This window comes from Coturnix japonica, chromosome W, assembly GCF_054131305.1.
Source record: "Coturnix japonica strain WE chromosome W, WE-NBRP24, whole genome shotgun sequence".
NCBI classification, from domain to species: Eukaryota; Metazoa; Chordata; class Aves; order Galliformes; family Phasianidae; genus Coturnix; species Coturnix japonica.
This window is the reverse complement of record NC_140701.1, coordinates 8,165,737-8,185,558: the sequence shown is the minus strand read 5'-3', so window position 1 is coordinate 8,185,558 and position 19,822 is coordinate 8,165,737. Positions and strand designations below refer to the sequence as shown.

General features: G+C 38.2%; 1 protein-coding gene across 1 annotated transcript; it reads right to left on the bottom strand.

The window, feature by feature from the left end:
- Window positions 1-9,509: 9,509 nt before the first annotated feature.
- Window positions 9,510-11,631, bottom strand: LOC146754468 (endogenous retrovirus group K member 8 Gag polyprotein-like). Its single transcript, XM_085527703.1, has one exon. The coding sequence runs from the start codon at window positions 11,347-11,349 to the stop codon at window positions 9,520-9,522; it is 1,830 nt and encodes a 609-aa protein (XP_085383829.1). The 5' UTR covers window positions 11,350-11,631; the 3' UTR covers window positions 9,510-9,519.
- Between the last annotated feature and the right edge of the window lie 8,191 nt (window positions 11,632-19,822).

Genomic DNA, 19,822 nt, shown 5'->3' with positions numbered 1-19,822 from the left:
TCCGCGAAAACCGAGAGGCCTACTGTGAACTCTAGGCGACACGGCTGGAACGCTTCCCACTCTCCGAGAAGTTCGAGAGAAGAAGGAGGGCACTCCAGCCTGGAAACGAGATTATATAGAGTCCTGGTCCCGTGACTTATCATTAACCCTGTTGTTCTCTGGGATATGAAGTCTTCTTCTGTGGACTGCACATTCAATAGAAGTATCCATACTTTAAATGATGTTATGATGTGGAATACTGATAGCAAAATTACAAAATTAAAAAACCATGACAATATGTTGCTACAAGGGACCATTTGTAGAGAAAACGATTTCTATTGGGGATGAAAACCACTTTTTTGGGTAGAAAATGCTACTTGTAATGATGAAAAGCTTTGTATTGGTAAGAAAAAGAATTTTTGGCAAGATTCAAGAGTGATACCTGAGAGAGAACACATTTTTTTCTGGTCTAAGTGTTGATATTAGTGTGAAATACATCGGAAATTTGTCTGAAATGGATAATTCTTATGTTAATGTCATTATTTTGTAGGGGAAGACAGATATTCTGGAATCAATGTGTCATAATTTGTTACAAAGCATCGTTTTAAAGAGAATGTGTCTTCTTTTGGGGATGAAAACCAGTAATTTAGGGAGAAATTGCTATTTGTAGGGATGAAAAGCATTAGTTTGGGAAGAAAACCATAGTTCTGCAAGGATGAAGAGTGATACCTAGGAGTGTACTTTTCATTTCTGGGATAAGTGTCGATATTCAAGTGACCTACTTCTAAAATTTGTCAGAAATCGATATTTCTGTTGGAAATGTCATTCTTTTTTAGATGAAAAGATTTATTCTGGAAACAATGTGTCCTATCTGGCTACAGACGATAATTTTGTAGAGAAATCGATTTCTTTTGAAGATGAAAACCACCTTTTGGTTTAGAAAATGCTGTTTGTAGAGATGAAAAACATTATTTTGGTAAGAAAACCATATATTTGCCGGGGTAAAGAGTGATACCTAAGAGAGACCTTTTTATTTCTGGTATAAGTATTGATATTCCTGTGAATTTTTTCTAAAATCTGTCAGAAAAGGATATATCTGTTGGAAATGTCCTTATTTTGTAGAGGAGAAAAGGTATTTCCGTTAGTAATGTCCTCAGTTTGTAGAAGAGAAAAGGTATTCTGGAAACAATGTGTCATATTTTGCTACAAAGCTTCATTTTGTAGAGAAAATGTCTTCTTTTGGGGATGAAAACCAGTATTTCTGGGAAACAACGCTATTTTAAAGGGATAAAAAGCATTATTTTGGTGAGAAAAGCATGTCCTTGCAAGGATAAAGAATGATTCCTAGGAGAGAACTTTTATTTCCGGGATAGGTACTGATATTTGTGTGACATTCTTCTAAAATTTGTCAGAAATCGATATTTCTGTTGGAAATGTCCTTATTTTGAAGAGGGAAAGAGGTATTCCAATAACAGTGTTTCATATGTTGCTACAAGGGACCATTTGTAGAGAAAACGATTTCTATTGGGGATGAAAACCACTTTTTTGGGTAGAAAATGCTACTTGTAATGATGAAAAGTTTTGTATTGGTAAGAAAAAGAATTTTTGGCAAGATTCAAGAGTGATACCTGAGAGAGAACACATTTTTTTCTGGTGTAAGTATTGATATTAGTGTGAAATACATCGGAAATTTGTCTGAAATGGATAATTCTTATGTTAATGTCATTATTTTGTAGGGGAAGACAGATATTCTGGAATCAATGTGTCATAATTTGTTACAAAGCATCGTTTTAAAGAGAATGTGTCTTCTTTTGGGGATGAAAACCAGTAATTTAGGGAGAAATTGCTATTTGTAGGGATGAAAAGCATTAGTTTGGGAAGAAAACCATAGTTTTGCAAGGATGAAGAGTGATAACTGAGAGCGTACTTTTCATTTCTGGGATAAGTGTCGATATTCAAGTGACCTACTTCTAAAATTTGTCAGAAATCGATATTTCTGTTGGAAATGTCATTCTTTTTTAGATGAAAAGATTTATTCTGGAAACAATGTGTCCTATCTGGCTACAGACGATAATTTTGTAGAGAAATCGATTTCTTTTGAAGATGAAAACCACCTTTTGGTTTAGAAAATGCTGTTTGTAGAGATGAAAAACATTATTTTGGTAAGAAAACCATATATTTGCCGGGGTAAAGAGTGATACCTAAGAGAGACCTTTTTATTTCTGGTATAAGTATTGATATTCCTGTGAATTTTTTCTAAAATCTGTCAGAAAAGGATATATCTGTTGGAAATGTCCTTATTTTGTAGAGGAGAAAAGGTATTTCTGTTAGTAATGTCCTCAGTTTGTAGAAGAGAAAAGGTATTCTGGAAACAATGTGTCATATTTTGCTACAAAGCTTCATTTTGTAGAGAAAATGTCTTCTTTTGGGGATGAAAACCAGTATTTCTGGGAAACAACGCTATTTTAAAGGGATAAAAAGCATTATTTTGGTGAGAAAAGCATGTCCTTGCAAGGATAAAGAATGATTCCTAGGAGAGAACTTTTATTTCCGGGATAGGTACTGATATTTGTGTGACATTCTTCTAAAATTTGTCAGAAATCGATATTTCTGTTGGAAATGTCCTTATTTTGAAGAGGGAAAGAGGTATTCCAATAACAGTGTTTCATATGTTGCTACAAGGGACCATTTGTAGAGAAAACGATTTCTATTGGGGATGAAAACCACTTTTTTGGGTAGAAAATGCTACTTGTAATGATGAAAAGCTTTGTATTGGTAAGAAAATGAATTTTGGCAAGATTCAAGAGTGATACCTGAGAGAGAACACCTTTTTTTCTGGTCTAAGTGTTGATATTAGTGTGAAATACATCGGAAATTTGTCTGAAATGGATAATTCTTATGTTAATGTCATTATTTTGTAGGGGAAGACAGATATTCTGGAATCAATGTGTCATAATTTGTTACAAAGCATCGTTTTAAAGAGAATGTGTCTTCTTTTGGGGATGAAAACCAGTAATTTAGGGAGAAATTGCTATTTGTAGGGATGAAAAGCATTAGTTTGGGAAGAAAACCATAGTTTTGCAAGGATGAAGAGCGATACCTAAGAGTGTACTTTTCATTTCTGGGATAAGTGTCGATATTCAAGTGACCTACTTCTAAAATTTGTCAGAAATCGATATTTCTGTTGGAAATGTCATTCTTTTTTAGATGAAAAGAGTTATTCTGGAAACAATGTGTCATATATGGCTACAAACGATAATTTTGTAGAGAAATCGATTTCTTTTGAAGATGAAAACCACCTTTTGGTTTAGAAAATGCTGTTTGTAGAGATGAAAAACATTATTTTGGTAAGAAAACCATATTTTTGCAAGGGTAAAGAGTGATACCTAAGAGAGACCTTTTTATTTCTGGTATAAGTATTGATATTCCTGTGAATTTTTTCTAAAATCTGTCAGAAAAGGATATATCTGTTGGAAATGTCCTTATTTTGTAGAGGAGAAAAGGTATTTCCGTTAGTAATGTCCTCAGTTTGTAGAAGAGAAAAGGTATTCTGGAAACAATGTGTCATATTTTGCTACAAAGCTTCATTTTGTAGAGAAAATGTCTTCTTTTGGGGATGAAAACCAGTATTTCTGGGAAACAACGCTATTTTAAAGGGATAAAAAGCATTATTTTGGTGAGAAAACCATGTCCTTGCAAGGATAAAGAATGATTCCTAGGAGAGAACTTTTATTTCCGGGATAGGTACTGATATTTGTGTGACATTCTTCTAAAATTTGTCAGAAATCGATATTTCTGTTGGAAATGTCCTTATTTTGAAGAGGGAAAGAGGTATTCCAATAACAGTGTTTCATATGTTGCTACAAGGGACCATTTGTAGAGAAAACGATTTCTATTGGGGATGAAAACCACTTTTTTGGGTAGAAAATGCTACTTGTAATGATGAAAAGCTTTGTATTGGTAAGAAAAAGAATTTTTGGCAAGATTCAAGAGTGATACCTGAGAGAGAACACATTTTTTTCTGGTGTAAGTATTGATATTAGTGTGAAATACATCGGAAATTTGTCTGAAATGGATAATTCTTATGTTAATGTCATTATTTTGTAGGGGAAGACAGATATTCTGGAATCAATGTGTCATAATTTGTTACAAAGCATCGTTTTAAAGAGAATGTGTCTTCTTTTGGGGATGAAAACCAGTAATTTAGGGAGAAATTGCTATTTGTAGGGATGAAAAGCATTAGTTTGGGAAGAAAACCATAGTTTTGCAAGGATGAAGAGTGATAACTGAGAGCATACTTTTCATTTCTGGGATAAGTGTCGATATTCAAGTGACCTACTTCTAAAATTTGTCAGAAATCGATATTTCTGTTGGAAATGTCATTCTTTTTTAGATGAAAAGATTTATTCTGGAAACAATGTGTCCTATCTGGCTACAGACGATAATTTTGTAGAGAAATCGATTTCTTTTGAAGATGAAAACCACCTTTTGGTTTAGAAAATGCTGTTTGTAGAGATGAAAAACATTATTTTGGTAAGAAAACCATATTTTTGCAAGGGTAAAGAGTGATACCTAAGAGAGACCTTTTTATTTCTGGTATAAGTATTGATATTCCTGTGAATTTTTTCTAAAATCTGTCAGAAAAGGATATATCTGTTGGAAATGTCCTTATTTTGTAGAGGAGAAAAGGTATTTCTGTTAGTAACGTCCTCAATTTGTAGAAGAGAAAAGGTATTCTGGAAACAATGTGTCATATTTTGCTACCAAGCTTCATTTTGAGGAGAAAATGTCTTCTTTTGGGGATGAAAACCAGTATTTCTGGGAAACAGCGCTATTTTAAAGGGATAAAAAGCATTATTTTGGTGAGAAAACCATGTCCTTGCAAGGATAAAGAATGATTCTTAGGAGAGAACTTTTATTTCCGGGATAGGTACTGATATTTGTGTGACATTCTTCTAAAATTTGTCAGAAATCGATATTTCTGTTGGAAATGTCCTTATTTTGAAGAGGGAAAGAGGTATTCCAATAACAGTGTTTCATATGTTGCTACAAGGGACCATTTGTAGAGAAAACGATTTCTATTGGGGATGAAAACCACTTTTTTGGGTAGAAAATGCTACTTGTAATGATGAAAAGCTTTGTATTGGTAAGAAAAAGAATTTTTGGCAAGATTCAAGAGTGATACCTGAGAGAGAACACATTTTTTTCTGGTGTAAGTATTGATATTAGTGTGAAATACATCGGAAATTTGTCTGAAATGGATAATTCTTATGTTAATGTCATTATTTTGTAGGGGAAGACAGATATTCTGGAATCAATGAATCATAATTTGTTACAAAGCATCGTTTTAAAGAGAATGTGTCTTCTTTTGGGGATGAAAACCAGTAATTTAGGGAGAAATTGCTATTTGTAGGGATTAAAAGCATTAGTTTGGGAAGAAAACCATAGTTTTGCAAGGATGAAGAGTGATACCTAAGAGTGTACTTTTCATTTCTGGGATAAGTGTCGATATTCAAGTGACCTACTTCTAAAATTTGTCAGAAATCGATATTTCTGTTGGAAATGTCATTCTTTTTTAGATGAAAAGAGTTATTCTGGAAACAATGTGTCATATATGGCTACAAACGATAATTTTGTAGAGAAATCGATTTCTTTTGAAGATGAAAACCACCTTTTGGTTTAGAAAATGCTGTTTGTAGAGATGAAAAACATTATTTTGGTAAGAAAACTGTTACCTCGATCTGGTAACCTGGAAAGTCAAGTCCCTTTGTGAATGTGTATCGACGGCCCCGACCAAGTCACAGCTGCTTGTTACACCAATATGGTCAGCGGTAAAATGGCGTTTATTGGAATGTGAGGGTCCCTTATATAGGTATCCAGTTTCATCCTTATCTTTTCAAGTATGCATGACCCAGCAGGGGAAGGCCTATCACGTTACATCCCGAGGGTCGTACTTCGCCTAATACAACATCTCCCCTTCCCCATGCCCAATAAAACCAAGACCCGTAACACGCGACCGCTAAAACTATCCCTAACATATAAAAGTGTTAGTTTTCATATATAAATTTTGTGGTGAGTTATTTAAAAAGTGACGTAAACATGCAAAGGTATGTGGTGCAGTGTATAATAATGTTAGTGGTTCTTTAGTTAGTATTTTCAAGGCATCTTGGGCTTATGCAGCTCATTATCATGCGCTGTAAACAACCCTGAATACATTGAAACAAACAAGGTAAACAAATTCTTAAAACTAAAAGACTAAAATGATAGGAACACTGTGGTGGCATTAGCTTAACAGACCAGCATGCCAGCATGCCAGCCTCTCAATTTCTCTAAAAGCATGGACTACAACTACTCCTAGAGCTAAAATAAATGCAAAAATTCTGGCTGTAGAACCCCACAAACGAACCTCATCCCCTTATAACAATCACACAAAGGCACACAGTCAATAATGTAACAGATGTCCTTCTCGTGAGTACTGACAGCTGTTCTTCATTCGTCCCTTTTCTTTTTCCTGTGGGGTCGTTTCACGGATGCAGCTGGCGGGCTCCCACCAACCGTACCTAGAAGGAAAGTACTCAGCTTTTCGATTAGTTTTCTGTTTCTCCCAGAACATCCTTTTGGGCGATCGCTGTATCAGGTTTTATTTTTCTCGACGGAACCCATAAAATTTTTCCCGATTCTCTGTCCTTTACTGCAGCATAACCTCTGCCCCAAACTAAAACAGACCACCCTGATTCCCAGGTACCATCATCCCGTCTTATCTTTACTGGTGGCCCCTCGTCAATGATTCTTGGTTGCCAGTGTTTCTGTATTGGGGTGTGCTTACTCTCTCCTCGTTCAAAATGATTGATTGCATAAAGTGCTCGGGCCAATACTTCTGCCTGTTGGGCTATTGGGATCCTACCTCTGTGACCCTCCCCCTCCCCAAGGACACGTATCTTATCCTTCAGGAGGCGGTTGGCCCTCTCCACAATTGCTTGTCCCTGGGAATTCCCAGGGATGCCTGTAGAGTGAGATATTCCCCACCGTTCAAGCCAATCTTGTGTAGACCGCGAGATGAAACACGAGCCATTGTCTGTTTTGATGTGTCGCGGCACCCCCAGGACCGCGATGGCAGTGGCCCAATGTTGCTGAGCAGCAGGAGAGTTAGCACGCGTGTGTTGGGTGGCAATGATGATCGTCGATGATGTGTCCACGGTGACCGCCAACCATTGCTTTGGAGCCATACGTTGTTCTAAAGTGAAGTCAGTCTGCCAGATATCTAGAGGAGAGAGCCCCCGAGGGTTAACTCCCGCCCCCAACGCAGGTGCTGAATTACAGTGCGGGCATGTTTGAACCACTTCTCGAGCTGCGGATAGAGGAATGGAACATGCTCGTGACAAAGCTCGTGCTCCAATGTGCAGAGAGGAGTGTAAGTCACGTGCCTTTTGAAGTGTAAGCACCTGTCCACCTGCTACCCGGTCAGCCACCGCATTTCCAGCTGTAAAGAACCCTGGAACCTCCGAATGACTGCGGACATGAAGAATGGCCACAGATGCAGATCGGGAGACCAGAGCCTCCTCCAGCAAGAAAGCGATCTCAGTGTTAGGCACACCCTCATTGCCCATGCGAAGCAGTAACTTAGCCACAAATGCTGAATCAGTGACCACATTACACGGAGTTTCTGGCCACAAACGTAAAGCCACTGCTACGGCCCTGGCTTCAAGCACCTGAACACTGACTGTTTTATCTGTTATCAGCTTGTGTTCCCACCTATTGGATGAATTCTGCCAAACCACCGCTCCCTGACCCGTGGCAGAAGAGGCATCTGTGAATACAGTTGGTCCCTCCATCGGGGTGTCAAGTACCCTGAGCTTTAATGAAACCTGAAGGGGCTTTGCAAGTTCAAAGATCGGCAATGAATCCGAGTAGAAGATTTTTCCACCAAAGCCTTGCAAAGCAAGTAAAATGGCATCAGGCAGAGGGTTTACATTTCTGAAGGCACTTGGCATGTATATGATATCTGGTTCTTTTCCTAACGCTCTCACAGCAGCAAGCCTAATCTTCTGAAGCAAGGAGGATAACTGTTCAAGCCAGGAGGTAAATGCTCTCACTGGCTGTACAGAGAATAGCCACCAGAGTGGACGTGGCCGGGAACCCAGAGTATGTCCAAGTATCCCCACCGCCCCATCTTGGCACTTGGTGACAGCCCCCTCCAAGGGTCGATCAGGGCTCCATCGAGCAAGGACATTGGAAGAACAAGCCTGTAGGATTTCCCGCCAGGCCAAATCCATTTCCTGTGTCCATGCTCTCTCTTCCCTGGGATCCGAACCCTTCAACTGATCATAAAATGGCTTCATGAGTCGTGGAGGTATGCCAAGGGCATTGCGCACCCACTGAATAGCCCCCACCAGCTTCTGGACGTCCCACAAGGTCCTAACGTGGGGTTTAATATCCAGGCCCTGGGGAGCTACCATTGTGGGCCCAAAACGATATCCCAGAAATTCAATCCCTGGCCCCTTCTGTATCTTTTCCAGGGAGATGGTAAAACCTGCTGTAGTGAGAGCGTCAACCACCCGCCTTTCCAAATCGTGTAATTGAACCTCACTGGGAGCTGCAAGCAACAAGTCGTCCATATAATGAGTAATTCGACAATCAGGCAGTGATGTTCGTACCTGCTCAATTATTCTTCCCACCACGAGTTGGCAGATTGTGGGAGAGCATGCCATACCTTGAGGAAGTACCTTCCAATGGAACCTCTCCGAAGGCCCTTGGTTATTGAGAGTGGGTACAGTAAAAGCAAAGGCCTCCAGATCCTTCACTGCTAAGGGGATAGAGAAGAAACAATCTTTAAGATCAATAACCACCAAAGGCCATCCCTCCGGTATGGCTGATAGCAGAGGACCACCTTGTTGCACCGGACCAAAGAGGATGAGCTGTGCATTAACCATGCGAAGGTCGTGTAACAACCGAAATGACCCTGAAGATTTTCGGATAACAAAAACAGGAGTGTTCCAAGAACTAAGAGAAGGCTCCAAATGGCCTAAAAATAGCTCTCTTGAAACCAACTTCTTGAGCGCTGTTAACTTTTCATGAGTAAGGGGCCACTGATCTACCCAAACAGGACGAGCATCCTGCTTCCAGCGCAAGGGAATGGCGTGTTTCATTGCTAATTGGTAGACAGTGGCCCTTACTATAAATTTGTCATGCGAACCCCTAAGGCATCAAGGAAGTCTCGGCCCAAAATTGTGCCTGGAACAGACCCAATCAGAGGTCCAATCAGTACAGGTTTGTCTATGGAACCGTCCCTATTAATCAGAGTGATTTCCACCCGTTCCGCTGACTCGCCAGTTGACACTGTACCCCCAACCCCAGAGATGGATTTCGCCAAACCAAGCACTGGCCAGGATGGAGGCCAGTCCTTTTCTGCTATTACCGTAACATCTGCTCCTGAGTCAAGCAAGGCTGTGATAAGGACGGAGCAAGGAACCTTTTTATAAGGCAATTGTCCCATATAAGCCATAATTATCTTGACTATAGGCCGTTGACTGAGATCCATAGTTAAGGCCACTGCGGGTGAGAGATGTGGACTCTCCCCTGCGCCAAACTCAATGGCATGTGGGGCCCAAGTACTTGACTGCGGGAGGGACCCTGGGCCTGAGGTGCCCTCCCATTCTCGTTTCCCTGCGGCATAAGAGTGTATTTTCGGCAATGACGAGCTGTATGACCCAGCCTATTACAGGCTTGGCACTTGCTGTTAGTCTTGAGCTGCCCACCTGAAGCTTTACACTGTACCTTGAAATGGCCAGGCTGACCACATTTAAAGCAATTGCCCTTGGACTGACCATTTTGTATGGCCATGACAGAAAGCAATGCGTTTGCTAGCCCCTCATTAGACAGCGGTGTTGTCTGTTGTTTGTCCAGCACATACTTAATAATTTCACCCGGAGTCTCAAGATCGTCAGGGGCAGCTCGAATGATGTCCCTAACATTTTTGTGAGCCTTCTGCTTCAGGCAATCCTTTAAAACAGAAGCTTGCGCGTCCTTAGGTAGATCTGATCCTTCTACTGCTCGTATCAATCGATTAGCAAAATCAGAGAATGACTCTGAGGGACCCTGAGCAATCTCTGACCACGGGGCTGCAGGCTCTGCCTTTCTTATAAAGTTTCTAAAGGCAGTAGCAGCCGCCCCTGTAGTGGAAAGCAATTCCCCTGGGCGCAGGAGCCTAAGCTGTCTCTCTGGGGACCCAGCCATTTCCGCAGTTACTCCCGAAAGCCTCATTATATCAGTTCTCGGTTCCCCCTCCCTCCCATTAGCAGGGTGTTGAGCATCACGTCCAGCCTCAGCTACAATAGCTTTAAGTTGTATCATCCACTCCTCCCTCCACAAAGTAAACTGAACTGGCTCGAGAACGACTCTCATTAGACTCTCAATGTCATACGGGAGTAGGGGACCTGGGGCAATGAGTGCCTCAAAAGCACTTAGTGTCATCGGAGATCTCAGCCCCTTTTTCTCAATCGCTTCTGCAAACCGAGTAACTGCTTTTGCTTCCAAAGGTACCCAAACCGGTCCCTCCTGTCTGACGACAATCGGGAACACTGCATGATCTCGCTCCTTGAGTCCCGACTCACGCATTGATTCCTGGATGTCAGCCCAATTAGTGGGCCTGCGTGATAACTCTTGCTCCCCCCACAACTCCTCCCTCCATGGAGGCGAACCCGATACTGTGGGGCCGGGCAAAGCCTTCCGTTCCTCCCCCTTTTTGGAACACGATCCCTCCTCTGAGGGGGGCGGGTATGAGGGCGAGCCCACGCCTCCACGGCGCGCCGCCTCCATAAACCCTCCCCCCTCCGGACAAGAACCGCCCCCTTCGGGTGAGTGAAAGCTCTGCAAAGAGGGGTAAAGGCGGGGATATGATGGTGGCGCCTCCTTCGATGACTCAGCTTCCGCCTTCTTTTCCGGAGTTGTTGTTTCGAGCGCGGCCATGGCCATCTTGGAATCAGCCGGCGTGGCCGACGCCATCTTGGATCCGGAGTCACTGCAAGAAAGCAGATCCCCCGCACCCCCCGAGACCCCGGACGTCCCGGAATCCAGACCAAAGACCCCTTTCGCGATGGCCTGGACTTGCTTCTCCTCCCTAGCCGCTTTAAGCGCACCTAGGACCAAACCCCAGGTTTTTAATTCTTTCGCTTTATGCTCGTGGGTGGCTCTCTGGAGCAGGGCCTCAGTGAAAGAGTCCCACCGCCCCGAATCGAGCAAAACGCCAGGGGAGGGTAAAAGCCGCGCCGACTCCAACCAAGAGGCAACAGCGGCAATATCCTTCTTAGAAGGAGCATTCTTACCACAATAGGTTTTACAAAGTTGCAATACTACTCTAAAGACGGAATCCATTTACCCAGAGACCTGAAGTCTTCCTGGTCTTCTACGAACTATCGGCCGTAGGATAGGCGCAGCGCTGCATTCCCCTTTGCACCCCACCGAGAGTGCTTCCACGGGCTCGAACCGTGGATACCGCGTCCGTCAGCGCGGTTTTAGCCGTCGCACACTCACCTCCAGGACTTTGCCTCACACGGGGCACCAATTGTTACCTCGATCTGGTAACCTGGAAAGTCAAGTCCCTTTGTGAATGTGTATCGACGGCCCCGACCAAGTCACAGCTGCTTGTTACACCAATATGGTCAGCGGTAAAATGGGGTTTATTGGAATGTGAGGGTCCCTTATATAGGTATCCAGTTTCATCCTTATCTTTTCACGTATGCATGACCCAGCAGGGGAAGGCCTATCACGTTACATCCCGAGGGTCGTACTTCGCCTAATACAACAGAAAACCATATTTTTGCAAGGGTAAAGAGTGATACCTAAGAGAGACCTTTTTATTTCTTGTATAAGTATTGATATTCCTGTGAATTTTTTCTAAAATCTGTCAGAAAAGGATATATCTGTTGGAAATGTCCTTATTTTGTAGAGGAGAAAAGGTATTTCCGTTAATAATGTCCTCAATTTGTAGAAGAGAAAAGGTATTCAGGAAACAATGTGTCATATTTTGCTACAAAGCTTCATTTTGTAGAGAAAATGTCTTCTTTTGGGGATGAAAACCAGTATTTCTGGGAAACAACGCTATTTTAAAGGGATAAAAAGCATTATTTTGGTGAGAAAAGCATGTCCTTGCAAGGATAAAGAATGATTCCTAGGAGAGAACTTTTATTTCCGGGATAGGTACTGATATTTGTGTGACATTCTTCTAAAATTTGTCAGAAATCGATATTTCTGTTGGAAATGTCCTTATTTTGAAGAGGGAAAGAGGTATTCCAATAACAGTGTTTCATATGTTGCTACAAGGGACCATTTGTAGAGAAAACGATTTCTATTGGGGATGAAAACCACTTTTTTGGGTAGAAAATGCTACTTGTAATGATGAAAAGCTTTGTATTGGTAAGAAAAAGAATTTTTGGCAAGATTCAAGAGTGATACCTGAGAGAGAACACATTTTTTTCTGGTGTAAGTATTGATATTAGTGTGAAATACATCGGAAATTTGTCTGAAATGGATAATTCTTATGTTAATGTCATTATTTTGTAGGGGAAGACAGATATTCTGGAATCAATGTGTCATAATTTGTTACAAAGCATCGTTTTAAAGAGAATGTGTCTTCTTTTGGGGATGAAAACCAGTAATTTAGGGAGAAATTGCTATTTGTAGGGATGAAAAGCATTAGTTTGGGAAGAAAACCATAGTTTTGCAAGGATGAAGAGTGATAACTGAGAGCGTACTTTTCATTTCTGGGATAAGTGTCGATATTCAAGTGACCTACTTCTAAAATTTGTCAGAAATCGATATTTCTGTTGGAAATGTCATTCTTTTTTAGATGAAAAGATTTATTCTGGAAACAATGTGTCCTATCTGGCTACAGACGATAATTTTGTAGAGAAATCGATTTCTTTTGAAGATGAAAACCACCTTTTGGTTTAGAAAATGCTGTTTGTAGAGATGAAAAACATTATTTTGGTAAGAAAACCATATTTTTGCAAGGGTAAAGAGTGATACCTAAGAGAGACCTTTTTATTTCTTGTATAAGTATTGATATTCCTGTGAATTTTTTCTAAAATCTGTCAGAAAAGGATATATCTGTTGGAAATGTCCTTATTTTGTAGAGGAGAAAAGGTATTTCCGTTAGTAATGTCCTCAGTTTGTAGAAGAGAAAAGGTATTCTGGAAACAATGTGTCATATTTTGCTACAAAGCTTCATTTTGTAGAGAAAATGTCTTCTTTTGGGGATGAAAACCAGTATTTCTGGGAAACAACGCTATTTTAAAGGGATAAAAAGCATTATTTTGGTGAGAAAAGCATGTCCTTGCAAGGATAAAGAATGATTCCTAGGAGAGAACTTTTATTTCCGGGATAGGTACTGATATTTGTGTGACATTCTTCTAAAATTTGTCAGAAATCGATATTTCTGTTGGAAATGTCCTTATTTTGAAGAGGGAAAGAGGTATTCCAATAACAGTGTTTCATATGTTGCTACAAGGGACCATTTGTAGAGAAAACGATTTCTATTGGGGATGAAAACCACTTTTTTGGGTAGAAAATGCTACTTGTAATGATGAAAAGCTTTGTATTGGTAAGAAAAAGAATTTTTGGCAAGATTCAAGAGTGATACCTGAGAGAGAACACATTTTTTTCTGGTGTAAGTATTGATATTAGTGTGAAATACATCGGAAATTTGTCTTAAATGGATAATTCTTATGTTAATGTCATTATTTTGTAGGGGAAGACAGATATTCTGGAATCAATGTGTCATAATTTGTTACAAAGCATCGTTTTAAAGAGAATGTGTCTTCTTTTGGGGATGAAAACCAGTAATTTAGGGAGAAATTGCTATTTGTAGGGATGAAAAGCATTAGTTTGGGAAGAAAACCATAGTTTTGCAAGGATGAAGAGTGATAACTGAGAGCGTACTTTTCATTTCTGGGATAAGTGTCGATATTCAAGTGACCTACTTCTAAAATTTGTCAGAAATCGATATTTCTGTTGGAAATGTCATTCTTTTTTAGATGAAAAGATTTATTCTGGAAACAATGTGTCCTATCTGGCTACAGACGATAATTTTGTAGAGAAATCGATTTCTTTTGAAGATGAAAACCACCTTTTGGTTTAGAAAATGCTGTTTGTAGAGATGAAAAACATTATTTTGGTAAGAAAACCATATATTTGCCGGGGTAAAGAGTGATACCTAAGAGAGACCTTTTTATTTCTGGTATAAGTATTGATATTCCTGTGAATTTTTTCTAAAATCTGTCAGAAAAGGATATATCTGTTGGAAATGTCCTTATTTTGTAGAGGAGAAAAGGTATTTCTGTTAGTAATGTCCTCAGTTTGTAGAAGAGAAAAGGTATTCTGGAAACAATGTGTCATATTTTGCTACAAAGCTTCATTTTGTAGAGAAAATGTCTTCTTTTGGGGATGAAAACCAGTATTTCTGGGAAACAACGCTATTTTAAAGGGATAAAAAGCATTATTTTGGTGAGAAAAGCATGTCCTTGCAAGGATAAAGAATGATTCCTAGGAGAGAACTTTTATTTCCGGGATAGGTACTGATATTTGTGTGACATTCTTCTAAAATTTGTCAGAAATCGATATTTCTGTTGGAAATGTCCTTATTTTGAAGAGGGAAAGAGGTATTCCAATAACAGTGTTTCATATGTTGCTACAAGGGACCATTTGTAGAGAAAACGATTTCTATTGGGGATGAAAACCACTTTTTTGGGTAGAAAATGCTACTTGTAATGATGAAAAGCTTTGTATTGGTAAGAAAATGAATTTTGGCAAGATTCAAGAGTGATACCTGAGAGAGAACACCTTTTTTTCTGGTCTAAGTGTTGATATTAGTGTGAAATACATCGGAAATTTGTCTGAAATGGATAATTCTTATGTTAATGTCATTATTTTGTAGGGGAAGACAGATATTCTGGAATCAATGTGTCATAATTTGTTACAAAGCATCGTTTTAAAGAGAATGTGTCTTCTTTTGGGGATGAAAACCAGTAATTTAGGGAGAAATTGCTATTTGTAGGGATGAAAAGCATTAGTTTGGGAAGAAAACCATAGTTTTGCAAGGATGAAGAGCGATACCTAAGAGTGTACTTTTCATTTCTGGGATAAGTGTCGATATTCAAGTGACCTACTTCTAAAATTTGTCAGAAATCGATATTTCTGTTGGAAATGTCATTCTTTTTTAGATGAAAAGATTTATTCTGGAAACAATGTGTCCTATCTGGCTACAGACGATAATTTTGTAGAGAAATCGATTTCTTTTGAAGATGAAAACCACCTTTTGGTTTAGAAAATGCTGTTTGTAGAGATGAAAAACATTATTTTGGTAAGAAAACCATATTTTTGCAAGGGTAAAGAGTGATACCTAAGAGAGACCTTTTTATTTCTGGTATAAGTATTGATATTCCTGTGAATTTTTTCTAAAATCTGTCAGAAAAGGATATATCTGTTGGAAATGTCCTTATTTTGTAGAGGAGAAAAGGTATTTCCGTTAGTAATGTCCTCAGTTTGTAGAAGAGAAAAGGTATTCTGGAAACAATGTGTCATATTTTGCTACAAAGCTTCATTTTGTAGAGAAAATGTCTTCTTTTGGGGATGAAAACCAGTATTTCTGGGAAACAACGCTATTTTAAAGGGATAAAAAGCATTATTTTGGTGAGAAAACCATGTCCTTGCAAGGATAAAGAATGATTCTTAGGAGAGAACTTTTATTTCCGGGATAGGTACTGATATTTGTGTGACATTCTTCTAAAATTTGTCAGAAATCGATATTTCTGTTGGAAATGTCCTTATTTTGAAGAGGGAAAGAGGTATTCCAATAACAGTGTTTCATATGTTGCTACAAGGGACCATTTGTAGAGAAAACGATTTCTATTGGGGATGAAAACCACTTTTTTGGGTAGAAAATGCTACTTGTAATGATGAAAAGCTTTGTATTGGTAAGAAAAAGAATTTTTGGCAAGATTCAAGAGTGATACCTGAGAGAGAACACCTTTTTTTCTGGTGTAAGTATTGATATTAGTGTGAAATACATCGGAAATTTGTCTGAAATGGATAATTCTTATGTTAATGTCATTATTTTGTAGGGGAAGACAGATATTCTGGAATCAATGTGTCATAATTTGTTACAAAGCATCGTTTTAAAGAGAATGTGTCTTCTTTTGGGGATGAAAACCAGTAATTTAGGGAGAAATTGCTATTTGTAGGGATGAAAAGCATTAGTTTGGGAAGAAAACCATAGTTTTGCAAGGATGAAGAGTGATAACTGAGAGCGTACTTTTCATTTCTGGGATAAGTGTCGATATTCAAGTGACCTACTTCTAAAATTTGTCAGAAATCGATATTTCTGTTGGAAATGTCATTCTTTTTTAGATGAAAAGATTTATTCTGGAAACAATGTGTCCTATCTGGCTACAGACGATAATTTTGTAGAGAAATCGATTTCTTTTGAAGATGAAAACCACCTTTTGGTTTAGAAAATGCTGTTTGTAGAGATGAAAAACATTATTTTGGTAAGAAAACCATATTTTTGCAAGGGTAAAGAGTGATACCTAAGAGAGACCTTTTTATTTCTTGTATAAGTATTGATATTCCTGTGAATTTTTTCTAAAATCTGTCAGAAAAGGATATATCTGTTGGAAATGTCCTTATTTTGTAGAGGAGAAAAGGTATTTCCGTTAGTAATGTCCTCAGTTTGTAGAAGAGAAAAGGTATTCTGGAAACAATGTGTCATATTTTGCTACAAAGCTTCATTTTGTAGAGAAAATGTCTTCTTTTGGGGATGAAAACCAGTATTTCTGGGAAACAACGCTATTTTAAAGGGATAAAAAGCATTATTTTGGTGAGAAAAGCATGTCCTTGCAAGGATAAAGAATGATTCCTAGGAGAGAACTTTTATTTCCGGGATAGGTACTGATATTTGTGTGACATTCTTCTAAAATTTGTCAGAAATCGATATTTCTGTTGGAAATGTCCTTATTTTGAAGAGGGAAAGAGGTATTCCAATAACAGTGTTTCATATGTTGCTACAAGGGACCATTTGTAGAGAAAACGATTTCTATTGGGGATGAAAACCACTTTTTTGGGTAGAAAATGCTACTTGTAATGATGAAAAGCTTTGTATTGGTAAGAAAAAGAATTTTTGGCAAGATTCAAGAGTGATACCTGAGAGAGAACACATTTTTTTCTGGTGTAAGTATTGATATTAGTGTGAAATACATCGGAAATTTGTCTTAAATGGATAATTCTTATGTTAATGTCATTATTTTGTAGGGGAAGACAGATATTCTGGAATCAATGTGTCATAATTTGTTACAAAGCATCGTTTTAAAGAGAATGTGTCTTCTTTTGGGGATGAAAACCAGTAATTTAGGGAGAAATTGCTATTTGTAGGGATGAAAAGCATTAGTTTGGGAAGAAAACCATAGTTTTGCAAGGATGAAGAGTGATAACTGAGAGCGTACTTTTCATTTCTGGGATAAGTGTCGATATTCAAGTGACCTACTTCTAAAATTTGTCAGAAATCGATATTTCTGTTGGAAATGTCATTCTTTTTTAGATGAAAAGATTTATTCTGGAAACAATGTGTCCTATCTGGCTACAGACGATAATTTTGTAGAGAAATCGATTTCTTTTGAAGATGAAAACCACCTTTTGGTTTAGAAAATGCTGTTTGTAGAGATGAAAAACATTATTTTGGTAAGAAAACCATATATTTGCCGGGGTAAAGAGTGATACCTAAGAGAGACCTTTTTATTTCTGGTATAAGTATTGATATTCCTGTGAATTTTTTCTAAAATCTGTCAGAAAAGGATATATCTGTTGGAAATGTCCTTATTTTGTAGAGGAGAAAAGGTATTTCTGTTAGTAATGTCCTCAGTTTGTAGAAGAGAAAAGGTATTCTGGAAACAATGTGTCATATTTTGCTACAAAGCTTCATTTTGTAGAGAAAATGTCTTCTTTTGGGGATGAAAACCAGTATTTCTGGGAAACAACGCTATTTTAAAGGGATAAAAAGCATTATTTTGGTGAGAAAAGCATGTCCTTGCAAGGATAAAGAATGATTCCTAGGAGAGAACTTTTATTTCCGGGATAGGTACTGATATTTGTGTGACATTCTTCTAAAATTTGTCAGAAATCGATATTTCTGTTGGAAATGTCCTTATTTTGAAGAGGGAAAGAGGTATTCCAATAACAGTGTTTCATATGTTGCTACAAGGGACCATTTGTAGAGAAAACGATTTCTATTGGGGATGAAAACCACTTTTTTGGGTAGAAAATGCTACTTGTAATGATGAAAAGCTTTGTATTGGTAAGAAAATGAATTTTGGCAAGATTCAAGAGTGATACCTGAGAGAGAACACCTTTTTTTCTGGTCTAAGTGTTGATATTAGTGTGAAATACATCGGAAATTTGTCTGAAATGGATAATTCTTATGTTAATGTCATTATTTTGTAGGGGAAGACAGATATTCTGGAATCAATGTGTCATAATTTGTTACAAAGCATCGTTTTAAAGAGAATGTGTCTTCTTTTGGGGATGAAAACCAGTAATTTAGGGAGAAATTGCTATTTGTAGGGATGAAAAGCATTAGTTTGGGAAGAAAACCATAGTTTTGCAAGGATGAAGAGCGATACCTAAGAGTGTACTTTTCATTTCTGGGATAAGTGTCGATATTCAAGTGACCTACTTCTAAAATTTGTCAGAAATCGATATTTCTGTTGGAAATGTCATTCTTTTTTAGATGAAAAGATTTATTCTGGAAACAATGTGTCCTATCTGGCTACAGACGATAATTTTGTAGAGAAATCGATTTCTTTTGAAGATGAAAACCACCTTTTGGTTTAGAAAATGCTGTTTGTAGAGATGAAAAACATTATTTTGGTAAGAAAACCATATTTTTGCAAGGGTAAAGAGTGATACCTAAGAGAGACCTTTTTATTTCTGGTATAAGTATTGATATTCCTGTGAATTTTTTCTAAAATCTGTCAGAAAAGGATATATCTGTTGGAAATGTCCTTATTTTGTAGAGGAGAAAAGGTATTTCCGTTAGTAATGTCCTCAGTTTGTAGAAGAGAAAAGGTATTCTGGAAACAATGTGTCATATTTTGCTACAAAGCTTCATTTTGTAGAGAAAATGTCTTCTTTTGGGGATGAAAACCAGTATTTCTGGGAAACAACGCTATTTTAAAGGGATAAAAAGCATTATTTTGGTGAGAAAACCATGTCCTTGCAAGGATAAAGAATGATTCTTAGGAGAGAACTTTTATTTCCGGGATAGGTACTGATATTTGTGTGACATTCTTCTAAAATTTGTCAGAAATCGATATTTCTGTTGGAAATGTCCTTATTTTGAAGAGGGAAAGAGGTATTCCAATAACAGTGTTTCATATGTTGCTACAAGGGACCATTTGTAGAGAAAACGATTTCTATTGGGGATGAAAACCACTTTTTTGGGTAGAAAATGCTACTTGTAATGATGAAAAGCTTTGTATTGGTAAGAAAAAGAATTTTTGGCAAGATTCAAGAGTGATACCTGAGAGAGAACACCTTTTTTTCTGGTGTAAGTATTGATATTAGTGTGAAATACATCGGAAATTTGTCTGAAATGGATAATTCTTATGTTAATGTCATTATTTTGTAGGGGAAGACAGATATTCTGGAATCAATGTGTCATAATTTGTTAAAAAGCATCCTTTTAAAGAGAATGTGTCTTCTTTTGGGGATGAAAACCAGTAATTTAGGGAGAAATTGCTATTTGTAGGGATGAAAAGCATTAGTTTGGGAAGAAAACCATAGTTTTGCAAGGATGAAG